This window comes from Coloeus monedula, assembly GCF_965178545.1.
Source record: "Coloeus monedula genome assembly, chromosome: 4".
NCBI lineage: Eukaryota > Metazoa > Chordata > Aves > Passeriformes > Corvidae > Coloeus > Coloeus monedula.
Window position 1 is genome coordinate 54,921,616 of NC_138784.1, and position 21,958 is coordinate 54,943,573.

The following is a 21,958-nucleotide window of genomic DNA, read 5'->3' on the forward strand; positions in this document are numbered from 1 at the left end:
TTAGGATAGCAGTGGCGTAGTACAGTGATCCAAATATGCTTCCAAGTTGTTCTCACCTTTAATTAACTGTATATGTATATTTGTGTTCAATCTATATTTGCGATAAATATACAGTCATATTTTTTAAATACTATATTGACTGGTAATGCATTTTTCTTGCTTTAGAGAATATGTTTGCGCTCGTTTTGCCACAAAATACTAGAGATTCAGCAGACAGTGAACATTTTGCAGAGCAATCTTAGTGAGATGGAATACTTTGCAAAGTCACACATGATGGACTCTTTATTTTGTCCCCAATTCCTCTGCAATGGAAACAGTCATTACAAAATTTGCATTCTGCTAAATCTATTTATACATAATACAGCAAAAGAAATTTTTCCAAGTACTCTCAGAAATGTATTCAGATAATTTATTTGGCTAACTTGCTAAAAACCAAATGAGAAAATCAATTAACAGGCTGTTACGGTATTAAGAATTTTTATAAAATCGAGAATTAGAACTTGCAAGAGAAAAACAATGAGAATGAAGAGAATAGAGATTTTCCTAATATGTGAAAGTAATCATGGAACACTGCAGCAGTCATCATAAGATTATGAAAATAATTGGGACATAATAGTAAAAACTTGTAGTTTAACTCATTTAAATAAAATGAGTTAAAACCATATATTTAACTCATTTAAATAATTAAGAAGTTGTTTGACTACTTTTGCATACATATTTTTAAGGAGGGTTGTCTACAATCTGGATGCTCAGTTCGTGACCTTTACATCACTGGCATATTTTGATTTTTTTTTCCACAGGCAACAGCCAGGAATTCTGGCACAGAATTTTTTTGGGAGGTTTTTTCATGTCTTCACGTATTCATTGCCCTGTGGTCAGAAACGGAACTCAGGAATGGGAGCAACCAATGATGAAACAAATGACTTGGCAGTTCTTGATGATAAGGACAGCCACAGCATTGGGGTGTAGTTTGATAAGCATCTTTTAAACCAGACATGCTGACTAAACTAGCCAGTTTTACTGGTTCATGTACCTAATCATAAAAATCCCTTCCTCTCCTCTATTTCAGCTGAGGCAATTCATTATGTGGCCTCATTAACAGTTGCCTCAGCCCAACTGAGAAGATTAAACTGAAATGAGGGTGGAGTTTTAAAAACACTGTCAAGATCAGTGCTTAAAAAATTCTGACTTTACAGAGAAGTGAAGCTTAGTGCACTTGTAACAATGAGGCTACATCCTCCATGCAAATATCACCCTTCACAGGTTAAACCTGCCATCAGCTGTGTAGCACAGACAGTTCATACTTCCAGAGGTGGACCTTCTTTTGTGGAGCTTTCTATACCTCACAAACGTTAATGTTATCATCACAACACCCATGTGTGTTTGGGTTAATTGAATGTCATTGCCTCCTCTTTAAGAAATGCCCAAATGATGAAAATGGGGTGTGTAGTATAACTACAACATTATTCTTTCCTTTTTTCTGTGGCTGTTTCATGACCCTGACACCTGTTTGCGATGAATAAACAGCCTCTAGCCAGAATATGCATCTCTAAAAAGAGCAGGAGGGCTTAATTTGAAGTCGCAACAGTGATACTGTTCCCTTCATCCAGAAGAAAGACCCCCTCCAGAAAAGAATGGAAAGGAATGGGGCCATTTCCTACAGTAGCACCACCTGGGGCACCCAAGGACAGAGCAGGACAGATGTCAGACACATTGACTGTTTTCCACTGATCTATAAAAACTATATGTGTTGACCTCAGACAGCTCTTTCCCAGCAGTGTGGGCTGATTTGATCCTATTTAGAGAAACTGTGTATGGCTGTATCAGTATTGTTGGTAACTTTAAAAAATGCTTTGGATTCTCCTTCAGGTTTGTACCAAGTTTAAATATGTTAACATTTAACTTAATATACCCTTAGTTTGTTCCTCTGCTCCTCAGAAGTCTATTCTATTTCTTTCTTAGGATTTAATCAGTGCTGAGCTCTTCACAGAAGCTAGAACTGAGTGTCCTTAGATATCTGTACAACTTTATGTTCTCATAACCTTCAGATAAAGGAAAATACTTGTCCTGAGAACTTAAGTTACACTGTCTAATACCTTATTTTGTCTGCAACATCAAGAGTTATTTCTACAGTAAAGTAGCTAATGTTTATATGAAAACAAGAGAATAAGGATTAAATCCTTAATATTCTGGTCCTATCTGCATATTTGACCATGTACCTTACATCACAGACTCAGGCATTTAAAGACTTAAATGCAGATATAAAGAGCTAGATTCTTCTGTCCCATCAAAACTGCAGTTCTACATGCTGACTTCTGTATCCGTATTTTCTGTGGCATAGGGAAAAAGACCAGCCAATTTTCACATAGGTTTTTTTTTTTGTTGTTGTTATTACATAATTAATTAATAGGTAATAACATATTGTTGGCAATGAAAGAAACAGTTAATAAACACACAAGAAATGTGTAATCTATAATCTAAAATTATAATTACACTGATGATCTTAGCTCTAGAAGTGTTCTTACATGCTGTTGTTCAACAAGATAGCACAATTCAGTAACACCTTCTGCCTCAGAAGTCATGAAGAGCATGCCTGCTTTCGTGTGTTCAAACTAAAAGTCAAAGTGCAAGATTTTACAGACTTGCTTGAAATTCAGTAAGTGTAACTAACACTATTAACATAAGAATGTCAGATACTCATTTTGTTTATTGGCTTAAGTTTAATGTTAGCAGATCTGACTTGACTAAGTAATGTCTAATTATATCAAGGCTGAGTGTAGACTCTCATGTCTAAGTTTCATACAAAACCTTGAAGCTGAATTCCTCTAATGTTTAGTGGCAGGTGTTGAACATAAGCCAAACAATATAACCAATGCTTTTTGATACAATACAACATCCACTTGTGGGGCAACAAACAACATGAATTTGTGTGAAGTTCAAGGGTATGTATAGTACTTCTTTCCCCTTTGTTTTCAAACTGTCTCTGGTCAAGGGGAACCTTTTCAGAGTCCACCTTTTCAGGGACATGTGGCATGCCCAAATCTATGATTGTGTCCTTATCAAAACACAGGAGCACACTTGCACTTTCAACCATGTGTGTTTCTGCAGTCCAGTTTATGCTGCGAAAAATGATGTAATAATTAAACCAAGAAAATTAATAGATTTCCTGTAATACTTAACCTTTACAAATAACAGATTTGAGACAATCTAAATTTGAAGCTTTTTCCCTAGACTAAAGGCACTTAGCTCCATCAATATGTACTTCAAGTCAGGTAGCCCACAAACAATTAGTGTTAATATATTGTAAAGAAATTGACTTTTTGACAAGGAGAAGGACAGCTTTATGACTCAGCTCACTTAGACTGACATCAAGGAGACTGAAGAGAATAACATTTATCAGAACTGTCACTGTTAGGCCAAGATGAAGGCAATCCTTTTAACTGGAAACTATCACATAAAATAATCTATTAACTCATACCCAGTAGAATAAATCACAGCAAGATTTGGAGGAAAACCATTTCCCAACAATCAGTTAAATTTAACTTTGCAAGATTAGACAATAATAAAAGAATTCTAGCTAAACCAGTAAATGTAATATTAAAAACAATGTTTTCCTCTTTTCCTTTACATCAAGTCAGCCTATTACTAAAATCTACTCATAAAAAAAAGCTTACTGGGAAAAAATAATAGAATTTGTGTTCTGTAGTTTTTTGACTTCAATGGGGGCAAGAAATCTCTTATAACCAAAGCCAGAGGAACAGTAAAAGCCAAACTACTCCCACAGCTTCTTTCTGAGGCAATCCCACTTTCTTATGACATAACCAATCACATAAAAGATCACTGTCCTGGCAAATGCTGGTGTGTATCAGCTGGTTATGTGTGAAAATTTCTTTAATTTGCATAAGTGGAAAATGTATTTCTCAAGAATTCCAGTATGGAATTCTTTAAGTTTGTCCTGGAAGTCTCCACCTGTATTCCCTCAGGTAGTGTCACTCAGGATAATGCAGGAGCCAGCATGAGAGATGCTCTGTTGTACCTCACAGTTACAAACAGGAAAGGTGAAGGCTGGGTCTTGGCTGTAGTGATTATGAGATGGAGTTCAGGATCTTGAAAAGAAGCAACAAAGAAAATGGCAAGATCATAATCACTGCCTTCAGGAAGGCATATTTTGGCATCTTGAGGCATCAGCTTGGAAGAATTCCTTGGGAGATGGCCCTGGAGAAAAGGGTCTGGGAGGTGATTGATTTTTAAGAATCACCTTTTCCAAGCTCAAAAATCTCCCCATACAGGAAATCAATAAATGGCAGGAGGAGTTCCTGGCCAAGCTCAGACATAAAAAGGAAGCACACATGAGGTACCAGCAGGGACAAGTGAACAAGAAACACTGTCTGAGCTGTTGGGATTGTGGTTAAGAAAGCCAGAGCCCACTTGGAGTTGAATCTGGCAAGATGTGTAAAGGGCAATGTGAAGGGTTTCTAGAGGTATAGCAGCAGCAGAAGACAAGGGAAAATGTGAGCCTAGTGCTGAGTGGGGCTGGCAGGAGATCCAGTAGCAAAGGACAAGCAGGATCAGGAACGTTTATGCAGACATTTATTTATATGCAAGTGTCAGCGACATAATGGTATGTGCCTGCAAGCAGCAGTCTGTGCTGAAGAAGCTGCTGATGTCATTGTAAGGTCATTCTTGACAATATTTGAATAGTCACAGTGATTGGGGGAGGTTCCAAGGAGTGGAAGAAAGCAAATGTAACTCCTTCCTTAAAAAGGTTAAAAAAAGGGAATCCAAGGAACTATAGATTGGTCAGACCAGCCTCACCTCAAACCCTGGGAGGTTGAGAGAGCAAATAACTCTGGAAAACATTTACATTAGGAACAAGAATGTGATTGCAAGTAGTCATCATGGGTTAACAAAGAAGAAATTAGGCCTAGCCAAACTGTCAGCCTTCTACAAAGAGATGACTGCTTTGGTGGACATGGGGAGAACACTGGATACTGTTGATCTTTATTTTAGCAAGGCTTTCAACACTGTCTCCTGTAACATTCTCACTGATGAGGTACAAGCTAGATAACTGGTCAGTGAAACTGAAAACTGGCTGAACTATCAGGCTCAAAGGGTTGTGATCAATCCCGGAAGCACAGCTGGAGGCCCATCAAAGTCCAGCTGGAAGCCTGTTTCTAGTAATGTACACTAAGGCTTCATACTAGGTCCAATACTATTTAACACCCTGATTAATTATCTGAACAATGGGGAAGAGTGCTCCTGTGGCAAATTTACAGATAATTCAGACTTGGGACTGGCTGATATGCCACAGGATCATGCTGACATTTAGAGGGACTTTCACAGACTGGAGAAAGAGGCTGACAGGAACTTCATGAAGTTCAACAAGAGAAAATGTGAAGCCCCACACCTGGAGAGGGATAACCCCATGCACCAGTACAGGCTTGTGAGCTGAATGGCTGGAATGCAGTTGCAGATTAGGCTCTACAAAGTTGACTGGATTGAGCAATGCATGTTTGCAGCAGTGAAGACCAACAGCCTTCTGGGTGGCATTAACAGGATTATACACCACCAACAGATAAAACAATGTGTTTATTCCTTCTATTTAGCACTGATGATGCCACATCTGGAATGTTGGGTCCACACCTGAGCTCTCCAGTACAATAAAACAATGGGCATACTGGAGCAAGTCTAGCAAATTGCTACAAAGATGAATAAGGGATTTGTCATATGAGGAGAGGCTGAGAGACCCAAAATTGTTTAGCTTGGAGGGAAGATGGCTTTTTCCTGCTGTCACCACTGGGCAGCTGGGGGAAATGCATGCAGACCTGTTTTCTACAAGTTTCATCAAGCAGATACCATGCAAATGAGGTGCTGCTCTTGAAGCAATTTAAATTAACAGAGCCATACCTTCTTTCCTGGTGATGGATCTATGATCTGAGTCTAGTTTATGGAACTGATTTTTAGCAGGGTTTCTTTAGTTATCACATCAGCAGCTGTGGAATGATGAAATATCTGTATGGACATTTAGATTTCAGTCCATCTGCTGATTCTATACAAAGATTTGTGGATTCTACTCCTGGCTGAATTCAATAAATACAAACTAAAATCTTTGTTTTCTTTTTGAATCTGTCCTTAGAGATTTTACAGTCAGCCACTCCATGGCCCATTTCATGGTGCCCCCTATATTTTCATGTACACTCTTGTATAATCCTTACATACTCTACTGCCTCATCACGAAGCCTCCACAGAAGTGATGGATTCAGGTTTGAACTATTTCAAAATCAGAAGGAAGGTGGATTTAGGAGTTACTGCACAGAGGAATGATTTAGCTACTGGGATTCTATGTAAAAGTTGATGCCTGTTGTTGCAATGGCAAAGTCCACTTTACACCTCTCATGTTGTTTTGAAAATGGTCTCCCCCTAAACTACTGTGCTAGAAAGTTCTCCCTTTACCGAGTTTCCACTGGTCACTGACTGTTTCCCCCCTCCCATCCCTTCTCCCATTGGCTCCTGTTATGTCACTCACCCTTGCCTCTGCCCCCTAGCCCTCAGACCATTGGTTTCTGATGCTCTGCCCGCCTCTGGGGCCCTTCGAGTTAAAACCATGCGCGCTGTTCGTTCTTGGTTCTTTGTCCCTGCTTCCTTCAAGTGTGTTGGTTTCATTAAATGCCTTAGAATCACATACAGAGAACGCCTCTCACTTCTTCATCTCTGGTTCATGCTTAGACTGTGTGTGTGAGTGGCTGTTCGCGACTACCTGCAAAAGTGAGATCGTACTCATGCGTAGGTGCCAGCAGAGTACCGCCTAAGCATCTCCACGAGGGACTGTGGAATAAACGCGGCATCGATTCACCAAAGCCCTCTTTTCATAGCCTGTACTGAAGCTATCACCCCTAAATATGACTGCTCACTGTGGGTGTATGGGCAGCCTCAGCTTTTCCAATGAACTACACCCCTGGGCAGACTTTGACTCAGGGCCACTTAATCTGTGTATCTCAAACAGCCTGAAGTAACATATAGTTGGCCATGTACCAAGGTGATACACAGGTGTTTGAGCCTGTTTAAAAGAGGTCTGGACAGAAGATAGAGTGCCTACAATATTTCAGATACCTCATTGAGTTAAATGAGTGTCCGTGGATTGGTTTTTTGCAAGTGTAAAACAGTCCAAGTTTGTTTTGTGCTATCTTGTATCTTCCCTTAAGGGCTCTGTAAAATTAACAGATTAAGGCTTAGAACTTTATTTTGGTGTATGTGAGAAATATTACACATACATTACTGATTAAGAGAAGTCACTGTGAAACTGCTCATTTTTACAGACATCAGTATCTGGCACAATGAGGTCTACTGAGCACCCTCACTCTGATCCATGAGCCACTGAACACTGTTCCACTGTCAGTTTTACATCTACATTTTTTACATCTAAGTTTTCGATGTAAAACTGACGGTGGAATAGTACAGTTTATTTCTCTATGGTTGTACATTGTTCTTTTCCTTCAAAGGGGAATGGTATTCAAGCATTACAATATATTCAAAATCAGAAATGGTATTTGTTTCAAGGTTAGAAATTAAATATGTATCATTTCTTACTTTACATTTGCTTCTTTTTCTGCATTAGGTCTGAGAAGTTGTTGAAAAGTTTCCTGCAGCCTGAAATGACAGAGCCCTGTAAAAAGGACACCTCTATTTGACACCCAAGGAATATTGCTTAATAGGTATTAATCTGAAGAAATACATTGCACGGTAAAGTTTTTGACAGACTGCCAACCTTCTGAACGCCCAGAGAGCATTTAATTTTTGTCTGATCAGAAGCACCTAATGCACATGCTACAATGGAAACTGTAAGACAAATGCAAAGTTTTGGCATCTGTGTTACCTGTATGTATCCTGTAGCATCCTGTGTGGTGTTTGCCACTCTTCTAGTTTCTGGCTGCTCATCTCTGAACATAAGAGCTCCTCCACTTGTTTCTAATTCACCTTTCCTTTCTATCTGGAATGCTCCTACAGAACTTTGTACTGAAAAGTTTGGAGTGCAGCTGGACATGAATATTTTTTCTCTAATTGGAAGTACACTAAAGACATCCATTGGGCAAAACATCACTCTCTTCTATGCAGACAGGCTTGGCTACTACCCTTACATAAATGAAGTCACAGGAGAGACAGTCAATGGAGGACTCCCTCAACTCTCGGTGCTGGAGAATCATTTAAAAAAAGCCAAAGAGGACATCCAGTTCTACATTCCTTCAGACGAACAGGTTGGATTGGCTGTCATTGACTGGGAACACTGGAGACCTCTGTGGATAAGGAACTGGGGATCAAAAGATATTTATAGACAGGAATCCATTGAGCTAGTTCTGCAGAGAGACCTCAGTCTATCAGAAGCCGAAGCCAGAACTATAGCTAAAATGGAATTTGAATCTGCAGCAAAATCATTTATGTTGGAAACTTTGAAGCTGGGCATAGAAATGAAACCAAATCGTCTGTGGGGATATTACCTTTTTCCAGACTGTTATAACTATGATTACAAACAAAAGCCACACAATTATACAGGAACCTGTTTAGATATTGAAATAGAAAGAAATAATGAGCTTAACTGGTTGTGGGAGAAAAGCACAGCACTTTATCCATCTATCTATCTAGAGACAGCCTTAAAATCTTCCAGAAATGCTCAACTCTTTGTTCGCAACAGAGTTCAAGAAGCCATTAGAACTTCCTATGTCTCGAATGCTAGTAATCCCCTTCCAGTTTTTGTATATACACGTCCAGTATTCACAGATGTCCATGAGGAATATCTCTCTGAGGTGAGTGAAGCTAGACCAGAAATAGTTCAAATTTATATGGCAAAAAATTACCAGTTGACACTTATTTAGCAAATTATACTAACTTGTATCAGAAAAAAGTGTGCAATTCTGTATAAAAAATTAATCCATCAAAGAAATTTGACCAAACAGAGCACTAAGAGGTCTATTTTCAAACCTTTCTCACTATATTTATCAAATAGTGTTTTATTCTCTGACTTCTCCTCATATGTAACAAAATATTACAAAGCTAGAAAACATAATTAGCACAGTTAGTTAGAGGAAAGAAATACGAGTAAAGTCTTCCAAAGAGAATTAGTAATGCTGGGCTTCCCTAATGCCTGCTTTTTAGGTTATTAAAAAAAAAAAATACAATAAAACGGAGTCTTTCTTTCCTTAAAAAGTGTTTAAAGCTAGTGAAAAAATTCTGGCCTTTGTTGTACTCAAGTAGCTTTTAAAATGGTATTTCAGCATGTCATGGGTTAGTTAAGGTTAGGCTCTGATTAAAATCTAATCATCTTATTGCAGTTCTGGCTATACTTTTCCCTTCACATTTTTATAGACACCCACCCTATCAGAGATACCACCAATTTGGGGAATCTCTTCTTGGTGTTCCAGCCTATAAGGAAGGGGAAGTTAGAGGCTGTGGTCCTGGTGATGGCATTGTATCTGGTGCTCTCCCATATTCTGGATAGAGCATTAGCAAGTGTTGTCCCTGTGGATACTTTCAGGGAGCAAGGGGTGCTGTAAGAGGCCCTGCTGGGATAATAATTAAAAATTTAAATCCTATAATCTTTACATTAATTATTTTTTTGTGTTGTGCCCTAAAATAAGTTGCTTTTTCATTATTTTTTTCATTATCATAGTCCTCTCCCATCCCAGATAGGCCTTAACATTTTGCTAGGACTGGGCTAATAGCTGTCCCTAAAAGGAGAATTGAACAGAAACAAATTTCCCAGAGAAACCTGTAAAAGACCAGAGACATTCTCTGAAAAAGAGAGAAAAAGCTCTTTCTGTTGCTACTTTTCTGTTTTAGCACTTTCTAGTAGAAGAAATTAAGTTTAAAAAAAAAACAAACAAAAAGCTGTGCTTCCCAGCATCTTTATCCCACAGCATTACTGAAACCAGTTGCTACCAACTCTGAGCAGCCAGGAGGCAATGCAGCAAAATAAGCCTTAACATAGTTGGAGAAGTGTATGTCATATGCCTAACCACTGGCTCGGTTTTACAGCCTTGTTTTTCTAACCTGATGACATACATAAATTGGATATTGTTGGCAACATTTGCTGGCATCACCTGTACAATCCAATCCCAGGATCAAATTGTACAACTGAGAGCAAGACATTTGCATCGTGTATTATTGCTTGCTGTCTTCAAAGTAGTTATTTCGACTATGTCATTTACTATATGTATTTTATCGTTTGCCCTTATGTTATAGGTTACTTACATTTGTATGATTCTTTGCACATTTTCCCTCAGGATGACTTGGTAAATACCATTGGAGAATCTGCTGCACTGGGTGCTTCTGGAATTGTGATCTGGGGTGATATGAATTTAACACAAAATAAGGTATGCCAGATCAATTATTTTATGACATTTTTAAGGAGAAATAAAGTTCAAAGGATGTAAAGCATTATGATCACTTGTATCTTCTACTTTTCAAATGATGAGTCCATATTGCCAGCAGTACTTTTTAGTCAAAACCCAAGCACACCTGAGGCTTATGAAGGTCATCATTGACTACACAGAACAAGACATCAGTCTTTCAAAGTATCAGTACTGTTGGCTCTGGGTAACAGGACAAGCTACTATGATAACCATATGCAAATTGGCACTTGTTTAACTAATATAAGAATTCCTATATCTTCATTTCATTCCAGTCATGAGGTAAAGACAAATTTACTTGGGCTTGCCCAGAACAATTTTTAAAAGACCCTTCTGCTTTTTGAAATGGTGCACTTGGCAATAGTATTTCAAGCACTAGGAGGAGTCAGTCTGTTAAAGTTCAGCCCTAGCCTGTTCTGTGTGTTGTAAGTACTACTTTGATTAATTTCATTGTATGAAACACCTGAGTCAGAAGAAAAAATATCTAGTTTGTTTTAGGAAGGGGAAATACATAGTTTGAGAAAACAGTTACAAGGATGTTCTCATAATTCTTTCCAGGTAGTTCATTTATAAGCAGGCAAGTTAGATATAACAAACCATTGTATGGGAAGACTCGTGTGAAGTCTTCTGAGTGCAAAGAACTGAAATGCTTCATCACTGCCAGACCTCCTGTTACAGAAAGCATGGCCAAATACACCTCCACAGCTCTGTAAGGTTGTTATTCTCCAAAGCATCCCACTTTGACTTTTTTGTATGTACCTCCCTTTGATAAAGGGTATCAGTTGCACCTGGAACTTTTCTGCCCAGTATCTCAATATCAGAACGTACATGAGCAGCAACTTTTATTGTCTGAATTTTGAGATTCCTGTGGGAAAAAAAGAACTCTCCACAGCCCAGTCAGACTATGTATTTGTGCACTAATTGCACCTGATACTTACAGCTTTCACAGTCACTAGCCTTTCAGCAATGAAATATTACTGTAAGCCTCACTTCTGCATCAATCAAAATTTCTTGGAATATTTTTATATAACCTAAAAAAACCTCAAAAACCTACATATATCTCAGATTCACCAAAGTGATCTCCATGGGTATAAATATTAGGTCTATCTACATGTGGTATTGGGCAAATGCCCATAATGTCAAAAACAAAGAGAGAGTTCCCAAACCATTCTGTGCCAAGAATGCACAGAGTATATGCAAATTTCATGATCAGTTAGAATAATCAATTATCTTAGCATGCCTTCAATTTGACCATCTGACCACAATTCTTTTCATTCAAAAATGCCATGAAAGCTCCCTACCCTGTAGCCAAGCTATTCAGGTCAGGGGAAAGCTGAAAAGTCTCACAGAGATTACTTGTTAGAAAAAGTATTTGTTTAGGCTGAAGAAGTGAGTTTTTTTCCCAAGATCTATTCAAACTATTTAAGACTTAAAAAGGAACTTCAATCCTTCATGAAACTTCTTTAAATGCATCTGATTCAAAAAGCTACATGAAATACAGAGATAAAATGAAAGCTTAGACAACTGCTTTCTGATCTAAGTGCTTTTTGTAACATCTCCAGCAACTACACCACATAAATTTGCTGTGATGCTTGAATTTTACAGCTTCTCTGATACACTTGCTTCCAACAAGTTATAGCTATTATCAAATCCTCAGGGGACATTTATAAATATACACTGTGGTACTGTTACTAGAATGACAGTATTTTAGTGGTTTCCATACTAAACTGTGTAGGTATAATGTTCTTTTCACAGAACACCTGTAGAACTCTGGACAACTACCTTAGAAGGACTTTGACCCCATACCTCATCAACGTCACAATGGCAGCCAGAATATGTAGCCAAGTGCTATGCCAAGACTCTGGTGCTTGTGCACGGAAAAAACGGAATTCCAGTGACTATCTTCACTTGAACCCTGAGAATATTGCAATTCAAATGACAAAGGATGGAAAATACACTTTACAAGGGCAACCATCATATCAGGATCTGCAAACATTTGTAGAAAAATTTGATTGCCATTGTTATGCAGGGCACAGCTGTGAACCTAGAGCTGATATAAATGACATCCATTACCTCCATGTTTGCATTTCAGAAGATATTTGCATTCAGATATCCTCAAATTCACTTTCTTATATAGAAGCCTATGCAGAAAAGATCCTGCCTAACAGATCTGCATTTTCATTTACCTCTGAGAGTAAGGTGACATTATCTACACATCCTGAAATAGAAGATTTCCAATCTACCTCTGGAAATAATATACTTAATATAACAACTGCAGAATATAACACTGTTACAGCTGCCAGTAGCTATGATTTAAAAGAAAATGATACTCGTACTTCCAGTAGTTCTTCATCTTATAAGATAAGGATGTTTGATCTGTTTCACTTAATTCTGCTTTTGAGAACCTTAATATCAATGACCCATGAAAGTGAGAATATTCTTTTCCCTGACTATATTTGAAATTCTAAAGGTTTTATTTACAAAACAAACAAACAAAATAATTCCTGAAAGGCTTATGGTCTTATCTGTTATCAGGTAACCTTTTCTAATCCATAGCTGCCACTTCAGCTTGAATGTATTTCTTCAGTTTAGTTCTATAAAACTACTATTTGTACCAAAGATATATTGGTCTATATATACTGACGATACCATATGAGATGATAATCCAGAATAAGAAACATCTTTTACAGTTTACATTTTTAACCACTATATTTGGAAAAAAGTAATTGTTGACAATGCTGTTTTGTGTACTTCAAGCTAAGACAGTTAAATATATAAAATAAGTTGATAGGTTTGATGCTCTATGCAAGAATTAATTTCATTCCATATGAATGGAATTATTTCTTAAAAATATTTGTCTTAACTTTAGATCTGTGGGACTTTGCAGCATAAAATTTATCTAATTAATGTAATGTTCCTCCACTTTTCACAAAACCTTTAGGGATCCTGTAGTTTTTCTTTTAATTAAATATATTTGTAACTCTTCAAAAGGTTCTAATTTTAGTGTAAACATTGACTTTGAATATTACAGCTTCATTATTTAAAATTTGAGCTGTAGCAGTTTATCCTTTCTTCTCACAAACCTTCTCCCTTATTGCAGATGTCCCTTTCTCGGTTTCCAGTTGTTTTGTCTTGCCAATACTCACAACTCCTCTGCTCTGCCTGTGCATTCCCTGCCAGCACTGGTCGCCAGTCCTAGTTTCTCCATCCAGCCATCCCTAGGGACTGGATAGGGCTGTAACCATTTGGAAAAAAGTCCGTGCATAGGACTTTGTGCCTTATTATTTCCTGAGGAGTCTCTTTGGTGGAAACCAGTTTGCTTTTTAGGAAAACCCAGCAGTGTAGGCAGAAAGATAAGCGTCACCAGGGACCTGAGCCTCCCTTTATTCACTTCCCATGGTCCTCAATCTCAGGACCACCTTTTTGATTCAGTTTGCTGACAGAACTGAAAGTATTTGCTTAATACTATTCCATTGCCAAAAGCAGTGTTACACTAGCAGAGATACCTCAGAAGAAAACTACTCCCAGTATCATATCAGGAGTCTAGTTATGATTAACATATAGTCAGTTTAAGCATTTAAAAGCAATTAACTTCAGTTTATTTGATAAAATAACCTTTTCAAATTATTATGTCAGATGCTTAATAGACAGTTGGCCTTTTGATGGGTGAAGAGTGGCTGCTGGCATGGATACATTAAAAATCTCCCTAGAGCTAGGCATGATCTGCATAAATAATTCACCACCTCCCACAGATACAGCCTGCCTCACTAATGAAAATAACCAGAATTTCAATATAGTGGCCATTTACTTATAAAAAGTTAATTCCTTAATCTAGCAGAAAACATATATTATATCCATTTTCTTTGAATTTTCAGGTTGTTGGTCATAACAGAGATGCAGAAAAATAGATGAAGCCTTTAGACTTAACATGGAGAAATAATGTTTTATGGCTTTTGGACAGCAAGTTACAAAGAGGAAGTGACAATTTTCTCATCCCAGTTACAGTGATAAGTCCACGAGTCAAAGCTATTTCTGCCATTAATGTTCCAAGTGGAATCATGAATAAAAAATCTATATTTAGCAGATTGTTCAGCACAAAAGAATCCATCTGGTTTTGATCACCTGTGTAAAAACATGCTTTTTTCACTGCAGCTTTGATACTGGTTATTTCATCTTGGGTAAAGAAAAGGCATGTCCCTGTGCCTGAACTCCCTTCGCACTGCATTTGTGGTAACTATCAAAGGGTTTCTGAAAACTGGAAACATCACTGGTAATGCCTTAGCAAAACTTGTATGACTTACATGAAATTCTATTTTTTTTTCACAATGTTTTAACATGGCTAAGCTGAAAGATGCTGGATCTGTAGCACTTTGTGGTAAGACAGCTTGCAAGTCCACAAAATCTACAAGTCTTGCCATGAATACTTTTGACTATCAGCCAGGTAATAGCAAGCAGAACATTTGTGATGGTTCAAGCAGAAAATCACTAAAAAAGGAGGAATGAGAAGTTAAAATCACAGAAGAGTTGAAACAGAGGACCCAGGACCTCCCAATGGATGCAGAGGAAGTGAACTGCAGAAGTGAAAGTGAAGCAGCGGGGAATGTGGACAGACCAGTCTCTTCCCATTCAGTATTTTTATCTTTCTGGTACTTAATATGGACAGCCTTTTCCCAAGGCTCACTGTAAAGATAAAGGAATACGCTAACTGATATGTTAGACCTGTTCATCTGATCCCATCTCTTTTTCTCTTGAGACCAGCCAGGACCAGAAAAGTAAAAGAAAGACGAGAGGAAAGCAGTCTATTGCAATAAACTGTGCCTTCCTAAGCTGCATGTGTAAGTTGCTATCTACCTTGTGCTCTGATGCACAATGCTTTGCCAACCATCTTTCAAATGTTCATTCGGGATTATGTTACCTACATGTATCTGCAATTCATGCTTTAAATCCTACAGACCTCAGGATTTAACTCTATGTGTTAAATTACAGTATTTTCCAAATATATTATTTTTCTCTGTATTATATTTGTCTTACCTATATTCTATGATAAACAGTCACCATGGAGTCAATGCGTCTCCATGGAGAAAAAGGAAAAAAGAAGGAAAGGGGTGCTATGCCTTGCATTGCTGGTGACTATCTTATACTCAAAGCCAAACTTATGTTCTCCTAAATTGGAGAGGGCCAGGCTGGCCCCCACCTAGTGTGGCCAAAATTCATCTGAGGCCGCTGCCCGGCAGAGATTAGGTGACCAACAGTGAGAAGCGAATTCTAGCTGCAAGGCCCAGATGAGATTAACTCTCTTAGTGCTGTAAGATTCTCCAGAACAGATGAAGCCTGCAGACATCAATCCTCTCCCAAGTCAAAGGAAAGGGAAAGGTGAAAGCACATGAAGAAGACACCATAAAGACACCACTGGCACAAAGTCAGTGAAGAAGGAAGAGCTGAAATCCCAAGAGAGGAGAAAGAGGAGATGCTTCAAACCTAGAAGCTGAAATTCTGTTGTAAAGCTATGGTGATGAACTATGATACATCAGAGTACCTGTTGTAATTTCATGAAAGCATGGGGGGGTGGAGCATTCAAACCACAGCCATGAACAAAAGTACCTGTCCTGAAATAAGCAAATGTTGAAGTAGCTGTGATCTGGTGAGAAGCTTGAACAGAGAGAGATGAAAGTGATGAAGACCCTTGCTCCCAGGGAAGAAGAAGACCTCTGTTCCTAGAGATGAAGATGATCCCAGAGACAGGTGAAGAGAACCTTTTGCTTCTGAACAGCTCATCCTTAAAATGGTATCCCATTAGCTCAAGATTGGACCCTCGAAAGCAGTTTTGGGGAAAGCTGTAAGATGAGGGAAGGGACTTCCACATGTGAGCAGAGAACCAACGCAGGCGGCTGTCTCGCTGTGACACTGAAGCCATGAGAGAACTGTTTCTTGTGGAGATGTCTCCATAGCATGAGCAAGAGAGACTCCTCTCCCTAACTGAACTGAGAGAGAGATTATTATAGAGGTGGTAAACTGAAAAAATCTCAAGGGTTGTCTTTTTACATTGTCAGTGGAAGAAGGGAGAAAGGTGGGGGGAAGAGAAGTGTTCTGAAGGTTTAGTTTGACTCTTACTTATTTTTTTCTCCTTTTAGTTCTGTTAATAAACTTCTTTATATTCTTTTAAATTTTGTGTCTTTTTTGCTTTCTCTTAATTCTTATCTCACAGAAGAAAAATAAGTAAGTAATGGATATTTCGAACCAAAATCACTACACAGAGGAACAGTTCACTTTGATTGCCATTCATTATTTTGAATTTCTCCTTTCTGGAGAGAACTCAGGCTGGCAATATTTAGGGACAGGGAAATGCTAAAGTGGGATTGATGAAAGGGTCTGTTTAAGTGAAAGCTGTTTAATACCCTCCTTCAATGTTTTGATATTTTGCTAAAATTTTAATTGAAATTCTGCTTCTCTATCTGAATAATCTGGATCTAGTTTATTGTGTTGCTTATTCTGGGACACACAAAGATATTGGTACTTCAAAGAGAGATGGCAAGTAGCACTTAAAGAATATGAACAGAATGAAAACATAGTTTAGTCCTTACCTTAGTTTTTTTGCTTTTCTGTGTTAAAAATAACAACATGGAGAGGTATTTTGAGAGGCCAGTAAGATCACTTTGTAGACAGCCCGGGATGTGACTAGAATCCCAAAGAGTTCAGCAAAATTTGCTTTATTCCCTGCATCACAATGGGATACCCTATGGTATCAGCAAAGAATTGTATAGAATATTTCAGACCTGTGCAATATGTACTAGACAACTTCCAGAGAGATTAGATTTCTACATGTACCTATCCATCACTTTTCAACACAAACAACAAGACAGCAGAGACATAATACTGTCCCTGCCCGGCTCTGTGGGGCATATGCGTGCCCCCACAGACGCACGGGTGGGTTCAGTGTTACAGTCGGTAGCAAAGAGCCGAGAAGGGCATTTGTGTGCATTCCAGCAGGAGCATTTATTGCTGCTACCCCGTCAAAGAGTGCAGAGGCAAATACCAACATGATCCCACAACTCACAGTTTTACCTGGGGGCGGGGAAAAGGCGGGACCAGGGAACGGGGACCAATGGGGAAGCTCTGGGGGAGTGACAATGGATAGAAGCTGACAGCCAACTGGGGAATCCAAACTGGGATAGATTAACAGAACAGAACAAGCATCCTGGGAGAAGCCTTTTTGGTCACCCTAACATAAAGTGGTTCTTGTAGCACTAGGGACTTGTCTTACTGAAAACTCTCTGTCCCTTGTAATGTATGTTCACCGGCCACCACAGAGACAGTTACATAATTTTAAAACTTATTTGGTTATGGAGAACTGATGATCTTTTTAAGATGACAACTAAATTCCATCCTTTAAGCATACACACCTAAAACTTCCTTGAAAAACTTTTTCACACTGTGCTTGTGCCAGCTCTTTTGCTTTCATTCAAAAAAAATAACATTGATACAAAATGTGTGTCTTAAAAAATTACTGCTTTATTTAATGATTTAATCTTTCCTAAAGATGAATTTTTTTTGTATCCTTCCTTGGCATTTTTTCTTCTATGCTACTAAAAACCATTGTATAGGTGGCTGGAAACAGATACAAAAAGCTTACTAGTCTAACTTCATCCCTTACCACTTCTAAATGATTCCCAATGTGTGGCTATCCCAGACCTTCCTATCTGTTTTTCTAGAAATACTTCATTGAATATTAACCCTGCCTCACAATATTTTTCATGATGATGATGATGATGATCATGTAAACATGCTGTATTCAAGATCAGTTCTAAGCTTTTGTGTATACCAGTCAAGGATCAGGGTCTTTACAGAACAGTTCTTTCATGTAGCTGTTCCAAAACTCTTGCAACTACTCTTCACTGTCACTAGCACTCAGCAATGCAAAAGCTTGCCACATTTGTTGTCCCCTTGTTATATACAAGAAAGTAAAGGGCAAGAAGATAAAGGGCACCTATCAATATTAGCATCCTTAACGGAATAACTTTAATTATGTTCACTAATGTGTTACCACCATCATGGTCTGTTGATTGTAATTCTCCTGGGTCAGTAGTAATTAGATGACATTTTTCGGTGTATGCTTGTATAAGCCTTAGTTTATAACTGATAAGGTATTTTATTGATTAGTAATCAGACACAAACAGACTGTATGAAAATTAATGTGGATCATTATATATTCAACCAATGTTTTGGCTCTGTGCATACAATTCCAGAGGGTGGTGTTCAGCACCATATATATGTGGACTCTAGAAAACATGCAATCACCTGTCTCTGCCTTTGTTTTCACATCAGGAAATATATTTATTCAACAGAACTTTTCAAGATCCTGCAGAAGAAATATACCATATGTTGGCAGTCTCATGGAGCACACTGCTCCCTCAGGCTGCTAGCAGGCTGAGGCAAGACAACAGCTTGCCTGTGTCAAGTGATGATTTCCTGAGGCAGGGAAAAAACAACCACCCATTTAAAGGGAGGCTAAGGACACCCTCCGCTCCCACAACGATAATATGGTTAATGTCACAACAAAGCACAAAGTACCTTACTGCTGGGGCAGCTGGTAATTAAAGGGTACTGGACTAATAACAGTGGACACTGGACTAATAACTAATAACGGACTTAAGCTGCCTGTAAATCCTATGAACTATTTCAGCACGAACTGCATATACCAAGTTTAGGTATCCAAATCACAGCATTTTTGAGTTAAAAACCTCAATCTGCCACTGTAACAGTCCTTACAGAAATCCTTCTTCATCTTTTCCCTCAGCAGAGCATGACAAGAATTTAGGGTACATACTGGAGCCTCTGGGGCTGCAGCCAGCAGAGGGCACAGATGACACATGCGGACACTGGTGGGTACCTTACAAGGCTTTCACTGTAAAGTTCAACAGTCTTTCTGTTCCCTTCAGCAATGCAGCTGCTTGACTCTGGCCTACAAACAGAAAAGATGACTAGTCCCTCCCTAATGCAGTGCCTCACTAGCAGAAATTACTGATTCTACATGTTTTTTCCCCAAATATCCGGTATATCAGGACAAACCTGAATATACCAGTGAGACATTACCTCTTCTCATGTTCTCTTCTCTGGAGATTTCATTCAGCTGAAGGCTTGTTCTCCTTAAGATCTGCCCAGGGAGGTGGTTGAATTACCATCCCTGGACGTGTTCAAGAAACAACTAAATGTGGCCCTCAGTGCTATGATCTAGTTTACAAGGTAGTGATCGGTCAAAGGTTGGACTTGATGATCTTGGATGTCTTTTTCAACATTAATGATTCTATGATCTTCAGCTGTCACTAAAATGCTTGCTTAAAATACAGATAATGTGATCAAATCTCTTTGGTAGTGCTCCAAACTACAAATCTGAGTCTCAAATACCTAATCTCTCCCCAAATGTGAAAGATCTGGATATGCAGTGTTGATTCAAGTCATTTTGCTGACCATGTGTTTATTGCATCCCCACCATTGTCACCTGAAACATAAGATACACTTTTATAAATTTTTATAGCACAAATGTGTCTCTGCAATGGAGTAAGCTGCTTTGCTATTCCTTCAGAGCACTCAGAAGACTCAATAAGCTGGGTGCTGCATGGTCCCATAACACTGCTAAACTGGTCCTGCTGTGTGTAAAACTCAATAGAAAAGACAGAAAAGTAAAATACTTTATCAGTGGTTAAATGTTTCCCAGAAAGATTAAGCGGCTTGTCTGTCTACAGCCACATAGGATAACAGAATAGCTTTTAGCTCCAAAAAAAATGTCCTCTGAGCTGCTAATTGTAGCAAGGCAGCAATATGTTTACATGCAACAGTCTATTACCAAACAGTTTGTAAAAGAAAGAATTCCTTTTATAATCATACAGTTTTTCAAAAGATGCAACAGATTTTAGAACAATACAACAGAACTTTAAACTTGGACAAACCCTCAAACACTATAAAAGACTTCAGTCATTGTACAACTGAATTAATGTTTTAGACTTTATCTGTGCATCTTCTGCCAGTCTTTTATGAGGATATGCCTGAAATGTATTTTCTCAGTGTTACTATATCTACATTATATTGTTAATTAAACTTCCATCACTATGAGACTCAAGCACTATTGAAAAATTTAATATTTCTTGCAAAAATAGAGACTGCTCAATTTTATGTGAATTGTCCCCCATGCAGTAATCAGAACCACTTCATTCCCAGAAATCACTCTCACAAATGGACTGACTGTCTTTTACACATCACCAGATGAGTGATTTATGGAGATAGGGGAAATTCTTATATTTATCAGTTTTAAGGCAGCCAGAAACATTTCACCTATTCACTCAAAATTCAGTAATTGCTTTGGCCAGGACAAGTTTTTAAAAATCGCAAGATACATAGCAGAAAAATGAAAGATTAGTGATTTTCAGTCCTTTTATCTGTGCAACCAGAAAAACCCACTTCATCAATGTCACCTTTCTCACCCATTTCCCCAGTGATTTCCCCTGTTAGGTGTAGAGAAATGGTAAACTGGCCAGTACATTTGTGGCTGCTGGTGAGGATGTATCTACATATTGAGCCGCCATCTGGCTCTTACTCACAGACAAGTAAACCAGCAGAGTTGTGCTATACTCTCCCTCCATGCAGGATCTGACCTGATTCCTTTCACTCTGCCACCAATTTTGAAGAAACTTCAAGAGCTATATCGTGCTTTGAAACTGCTGAAGACACTATCACTGCCTCAGTGTTAAGAGTGGCATTCAAAATTCTGACTCTACCCAAACTACCAGTGCTAGGGAACAGCATTAGGAGAAATGGACTGACTACCTGTAGCCAGAACAAAACCTGATGCTGCTGGGGTTAAAAAAAAAAAAAAGGTGCCTTCTTTTGATTGTTTGAGACTTGCCACTGAATATAAAATCTGGAGGAATGCAAGCAGATTTAAGAGAAGCAATGAAAAATAATTCCCTAACATTACCATTGGGTGGCAGGGCCAGCTCCAGTGTCCAATTTCATTTTGGAAATATGCAATTAAATTTATAAGAGAAATAACTCAGTACTTTTAGAATTACACTATGAGTCATTTTGACTGTATCTAAAACCAGGGCATGAAAAACCATGGTATTTTTTACCTCTACAGCTAGCCCACAACCAACTGCTCTTGAGAGCTTCAAGATTTTGTGGTCCAACTGCCATAACTAGTGAAGTTTTGCTACAAATTGCATTCTCTAAATTGCTGAATTATGTCTCTAAAAAGACCAAGAAAACCAAATTTCAAAATGCTTTGATGAATGTGCTATTTTTCAATAGTAAAGGTATCCACACTAAATGTGTATGTGCCTTTATACCTGTATGAATGTCCTTCATCAACCAATACCACCAGCACTGTAAGCTTTCCAGAGCATCAAATTTCAGTAGCAAGTTGTGGGACTGGCAGATGGATCCAGAAGTGTTAGCCCTGTGTTTATGGGTAAAACAAGCCTTTCTCTAGTGCTCTGTGGCAAGACTGTATGCTAAATGTCGCTTATTCAGTGCAGGCAGAAGATTTTTGGTGAAGTGACATGTCC

At 38.4% G+C, this 21,958-nt stretch overlaps 1 protein-coding gene across 1 annotated transcript; it reads left to right on the forward strand.

Annotated features, from left to right (window-relative positions):
* Positions 1 to 7,829: 7,829 nt before the first annotated feature.
* Positions 7,830 to 12,860, forward strand: LOC309572608 (hyaluronidase PH-20-like; the record flags this gene model as incomplete). Its single annotated transcript, XM_082280984.1, has 3 exons — positions 7,830 to 8,798; positions 10,275 to 10,364; positions 12,156 to 12,860. The coding sequence occupies 3 exons, from the start codon at positions 7,830 to 7,832 to the stop codon at positions 12,858 to 12,860; spliced, it is 1,764 nt and encodes a 587-aa protein (XP_082137110.1).
* Positions 12,861 to 21,958: the final 9,098 nt, after the last annotated feature.